This window comes from Pinus tabuliformis, chromosome 5_1 (assembly GCF_031772625.1).
Source record: "Pinus tabuliformis cultivar Carrire ecotype Pingquan chromosome 5_1, CPIR1, whole genome shotgun sequence".
Classification (NCBI taxonomy): Eukaryota; Viridiplantae; Streptophyta; class Pinopsida; order Pinales; family Pinaceae; genus Pinus; species Pinus tabuliformis.
The window spans coordinates 23,956,468-23,962,520 of record NC_142305.1 but is presented as its reverse complement, the minus strand read 5'-3'; the positions used below and the strand labels follow the sequence as shown (position 1 = coordinate 23,962,520).

Below are 6,053 nucleotides of genomic sequence, written 5' to 3'. Positions count from 1 at the left end.
AAGTTTCGGGTAGATAAGCACAAACAAAACTTTGCAGATAGCAAGATAACGAAAGAATCTGACAATGCTTGAAGAAGATGCAAACAAACAAACAAATCTACACACACATGATCACAAAAAAATTTCACACACTAAAAATAAACTCTCACACATCCATACTAATATGTACAAAAATAATAACACTCAAGATCCCTCACATATTCATGGCATTCCCTTAAAGGAGTCAAGCCAGTACTAGCTCTGATACCATATTAGAAAAATAGAAAGAGAGAGAAAAATTACACACAACACAAATCTGTAGGAAATTTACATAAGCTTCTCTCATGCACGGATTACCCGAACAATGACCCTCCATGTGCTTTAAATAGAACTCATGGACCAATCGGGTGTCAAGCCACGGATCAAGTGTCGGTAATACCGAGGAGAGAATGAACCGTCGGATCACTACATATCGTGACCGTCGGATTGTAAGTTACAATATGTACAACGGTAAAGAAACACATTTTACCTAACTCTAAACTAGACCAAGTTGAACTTAACTATATCCTATGTGTCGGAATATCCTAACATCCCCCCTTAAGAACAACTTGGGATAGGATTGAAGGATTTACAAATATGACACAATAGGAGAAGGAAGGAGGCACTAGAGCCTATCCCCCCTTAGTGACAACTTCCTGAACTCCAAGCATATATCGAAGTTGAACTTAACTATATCCTATGTGTCGGAATATCCTAACAAAATCACTCTCATATTTTTTTTGATAACAAAGGTTACATATATACAAGATACATATCACTGACTTCAACAAATCTAAATCCTAAGAAAGTGGATCTATGACTGGCACATGACACAACAACAACTCATACACATGGGAAACAATCATATCTAGAATAACACCTCAGAATACTCACTGACAACTTGTAATACACATGGAACACATGACATAGAAGCATTACTTCCAACATTCCTATAATTGGTTCAAATTCTATGGAAAGTCACCTTCTAAGGTTGGCATATTGGTGATAATTCCTTTCTAAATCATATAAAAATAAGATATCACTCTATATAATATTATTACCATTAAGAATATTATGACATATAAATTTAAAAAGAAATTATGTTACAATAAAAAATAGCATTAAAAATAATTTCAGGGAAATTATTAAAAAAAAATAAAGAATACTAAAAAAAATTAAAGTATTATAAAAAAATTATTAACCTTAATCTAAAAACTCAAAAGTATAGTTTCTATTTAACTAAATCTATGAACATTATTAAAATAAAAATTAACTAAAATCAACATTATTAATTAAAAAAAAACAAACTAAAAACTTTACAATAAAACAAATAAAGAGTTTGAACAAATTTTTAAAATCTAAAATTATTGTGACAAAATAAAATTTCACAAGTGAATGGATAACTCATTAAAATTTCATATTAAATTAGTAATTCCTTAAAATTATCATATTTTTAATAATAGAAAAATAAAAAATTAAAGAGCCATTTAATTGATGGAGTGATCAACCAAAGAATAATTGACGACTTAATTCATATATATAGATGGAGGAAAACTTTTATATATATATATATATATATATATATATATATATTATAAAAATGAGAGGAAAACTTATTTCAAACTTGTAGAATTTAATATTAAATATTAAATAAACCCTTGTATTGTTTATAACTCATCCTCATAATCATAAAACAAAAAAAACCATTTTGACGTATTTTCTACTCGATAAATTCCACGTCGTCAAATTTCAGGTTTCCCCAGTGTGAAAGAGGGCTTCAGAAAAGAATCTACTTGTTCGGTAAAGCAAAGTGTGATAATGATCAGTGGCATTGAGATTCCCTCAACGATCAGTTTTCATACGTGGATGGATAAAGAAAGTCCCACATAAACTTGCCAAATTTAGTGGTTGGTCCATTAGGAGCTGAGGTTGGAAAAAAACAGTAGCACCATTAATTAATTTGCATAACAAACCTATGTGCCACTTATTCGGAAAGAGCAGCTATGTCATTCAAGTCCAGCTAGCGTGGAGCCCACCTCCTATCCTCTCCAACCTCTCTCTCCTCTAATATAAAGTGTTCATCTATGTGCAGACATCCAATACAGAGATTAAAGAAGGGAGCAAGATGGGTAACATGCTACTGCCAGGAGTTGTTCACCCTCATGGTCGTCGGATAAAGATCATGAAAGCCGACGGGTCGGTGATGAAGCTGCAGAGTCCTGTTTCTGTGAAGCAAATTGTCATCGACTATCCAAATCATGGGATATTCAAGGCGCCCGCTGGTCATCCACTTGGAATGAGCAGTTTCACTCGACCTCTTCCTGACAGCACGGAACTTGCAGGTGGTCATCTCTATTATCTCATTCCTCTCTCATTTCCAGAGGATCAACTCATCAATGACAATAGCAATAGCAATAGAGAGCCCTTTGCAAAAGTTTCTTCTGGTAGCGTTCCAAGCGCGAGTTACAGGTTACAACCACCGTCTTATGCGGGAATAGCTACACATTCAACAAAACAAGAGGAAGAAGCAGATTCTGTGGTCAATAAGGTTAACAGGGGCGGCTTGAGGGTTGTTTCTTCTTCTTACTCCACCAATGGATCTACCGTGCGTACTGTGAAGCTTCGACTCAGAAAAGAAGAGGTCGCTTCCTTTCTTTCAGCCAATAACCTACTCATCCAAAATATGGTGGTGCCTACCACAATACAGCGAGCTACAAGAAAATCGGCTTTGTCCCCATGGAAGCCAAGTCTGGAAACCATCACTGAACTCCAGAACCCACTTTCAGATTCATAAAAATCTAGAGATCAATATCTTGCGCTGAGATTGGCTACAGCGTAATTTGTACATAATTACTGAGCATTCTATCGCTGGAATGCTACACAGTTTCTTTGCATTTATTCACCACGTGAATATTGTGCAGAGGTTTGAAAGAGTGTTTGTATACGGCACTCATCTAAAACAGCATTGTTTTGTTACAGGACAATTGGAAATTTAGTCTGTCCTTACACATGTTGATGTAAAAAAAATTATAATTTCGTGGAATCGAACCCGTATTATTACTGTTATTGTATGTATACAATCAAATCCAACAAGTACTTGAACCAAATCTTCACATATGACCATCACCATTGGACCACATCCTTAAATATGTTTCCAAATTTAATTGAAAGTATCGTACCATTTGTCCTCTCTTTAAATAGAGATTCGTTTTACAAATTTGTGCTTAAGAATTATTGCATTTATATTATTTATATTACTTGGATACCCCTACAATACACATTTTCAGAAATATAATGCTTCTAGGGTCTGTCTTATTTTATTTGGGTACAAGGTAACATTGACATCGCCATGACATATCATGAGATAGCCCCTTCTGTAACAAATCAATTACAGCAAAGATCAAAAGCAATTTAAGCACACTGCGTTATTTCAACATTTTTCATTTGCCTACATCGATGAGCATATTGGAACCACGATTACTAGTAGGTACTGGATGCATATAACTGTCACAGCCCCATCCACAGAGAGGGTTTCAGCATTCCACCGGAGTGGCAGGCAATGGCGAAAGTTCAGATGGCGAGTCTTCTTGGGTTCGGGTTCTTTGAATGCTTCCCACATTCTCTTGAATATCTTTGGACCATTAATTTTAACCACCATTCACAGGGTTTGCATGTAGAAATGTGAGAATATGTAAATTCTTGGTGAACGCCCATCCACGTCAACGGAAAAGAAAGAGAAAAGTAGAGGAGTCTGGCGGAATAAGCGAAACGAACGGCGGTCCAAATGATTTAGAAAAGTTAAAATTGACACTTCGTTCTAATGTGACGCAGATTGTACTTTACGATGTAAATTGCATTGAGGCGTAGTTCAGATGAGATAATTGATCGCTGAAAGATGTTTAACTAATCAGGAGAGAACTCCAAGTCACCAAAACCAAATTCTTGGCAGAATGAGGCCAATGAATTCAGAAATTCGGTAGTTTGATTCGGCCTTCCAATTCGATTTGGATAAATACAATTCGCTCTCGTGAATTCGTGGGTAATTCAGCCATGTCTATGTCGGTGTAGTCCTTTGTTCTTCCGTCTCCCGGAATCACAGCAATTTCTCATTGATATTTCACCATGTTCGTGTGGGTGTACTACTTTATATAAACTGCGTGTCGTATAGGGTGTAGTACTTTGTTGTTGTTCCTGCTACTAAAGTTGTTACAAAGTAATATTTTCACCATGTTGGGTTGGGTGTAGTCCCGCGCTGTTGGTTTTGCAACTAAGGTGTTATTAGAGTAATATTTTTACCATGTTTTTGTGGGTGTAGTACTTAGTTTTGCTACTGAAGTTGTTATTTAAGTTATTACTCTATTTGGTTGTAGCCGATTTTAAGGATGGTGTGGTTATAGTCTTCCACCATCGTTTTTATTGTTGTCAATATCACAATGATTTCACCTTATCAAATAGTTAAGAATGAATAAAATAAGTTATTATAATGGTTTTACCGTATTATATAGTTAGGAATGAATAAAATAATGTAAAAATTTTAAATGAGTAACAATATTATCTTTTTTCTTATTTTGGGAAAGTTTAAATTAAAAAAATATATATATCAATACACCTATTAATATTCTTCATCAAATACCATCGAATTTGCCAAATGAATCTTTACCACTCACTTCTAGGTCTATTATTTTTATTTAATGGTTTCATACTTGTAATCCACAAGCACAAAACAACATACTACCAAAATCATGATGTTGAAAGACTTAGGATACCAAAATTATGGTCCAAAAGTTACTAGTCTTGACCTAAGGATAATAAAACCATGATCATGAAAAATACCACCAGTGTTGACTTTCATACAATGACTCATTTACCATTCATTTACCAAGTCAAGGTTAACATAATATTCATCTTTAAACCTGAAGAATAAGAAAGTCCTATAGTGGTATATCCATTTACATGCAATTAAATTTTCTACTCCCTTGTAATAATACCTTTTTCTCTTATTATTGCAAAATGCACTTACCATGTCCATTGCTTATTTTACCAACATTTATTTCCAAACTACTTGAAAAAGTCTCACAACCTCTTTGTACACTCCAATATTTTGTCCATCAACATTCTATCAAATACTTTGCATGCATCCTCCAAAGTAAACAACTTGCCATAGAATTTTTCTTAACATAGACAATAAATTTGAAGCACCAACAAATCTACCAAACTAATTGGAAAAATAAAAATATGTCAAAAACAAAAAGAATTACAACATACCTACAACAACACTATTTTCTATCCTAGAAAACCAAATCTAGAAAAATCCAATCAATACATATATTAATATTCATAATCAAATCTAGCCAAGTTAACCAAATGGAGTATCCTAAACCTATTTAATATGCAATTCATAGGACAAAATTATTTCGAGAATTTGGAGGTTCAAATGAACCTCAAATGAAAAATATACTAACAAAATTAAAATATAATAACAAAATTAAGTTTAAAAGAACCGATAGGATTCATGGTGAAGATGTTATACCTAGATGTACATGTTTTTGGAAGGAAAAGTAATTGTATTTTTGACTTATACATGTTTTTTTTTCCAAATTTTTTTATGGATGTGGGTTTATTCAAAAATATCCAAAGTAGGTACTAATTGGATGCAAAATGTAAATTGGCATGCAATAAGTGACCATACATTTTAGTGAATCTATAAGAGAATAAGTCAAAGATACAATTAAAAAAATAGCTTTCTTTTTTCCTTTAAAATTCATAATTGTTAGCTAATTATTTTATTATTTTTTTATGAAGAGCCATATTAAATTTCAAAATTTCCCTAATATAAAACCATGGTCCCCAAAACCACGGTTAAGATTAACACAATGTCTTATTCACCAAAAATTCAAATACCACTACTTTTAACTTTAATACAATAAAACCATTATTATTATAATACAATAACTCATTTATCTAATAAAAAATAATTTAATATATATAAATATTTATTATTGTTGTTATTATTATAAAAAAATCAATATTACAAT

At 32.8% G+C, this 6,053-nt stretch overlaps 1 protein-coding gene across 1 annotated transcript; it reads left to right on the top strand.

The window, feature by feature from the left end:
• Positions 1–2,126: 2,126 nt before the first annotated feature.
• On the top strand, positions 2,127–3,086 carry LOC149163340 (uncharacterized). The gene has a single exon (XM_089430714.1). The coding sequence runs from the start codon at positions 2,144–2,146 to the stop codon at positions 2,810–2,812; it is 669 nt and encodes a 222-aa protein (XP_089286840.1). The 5' UTR covers positions 2,127–2,143; the 3' UTR covers positions 2,813–3,086.
• Positions 3,087–6,053: the final 2,967 nt, after the last annotated feature.

Coding starts and splice junctions, on each gene's coding strand:
- LOC149163340 (XM_089430714.1), top strand. CDS start 2,144: ATGGGTAACATGCTACTGCCAGGAGTTGTTCACCCTCATGGTCGTCGG.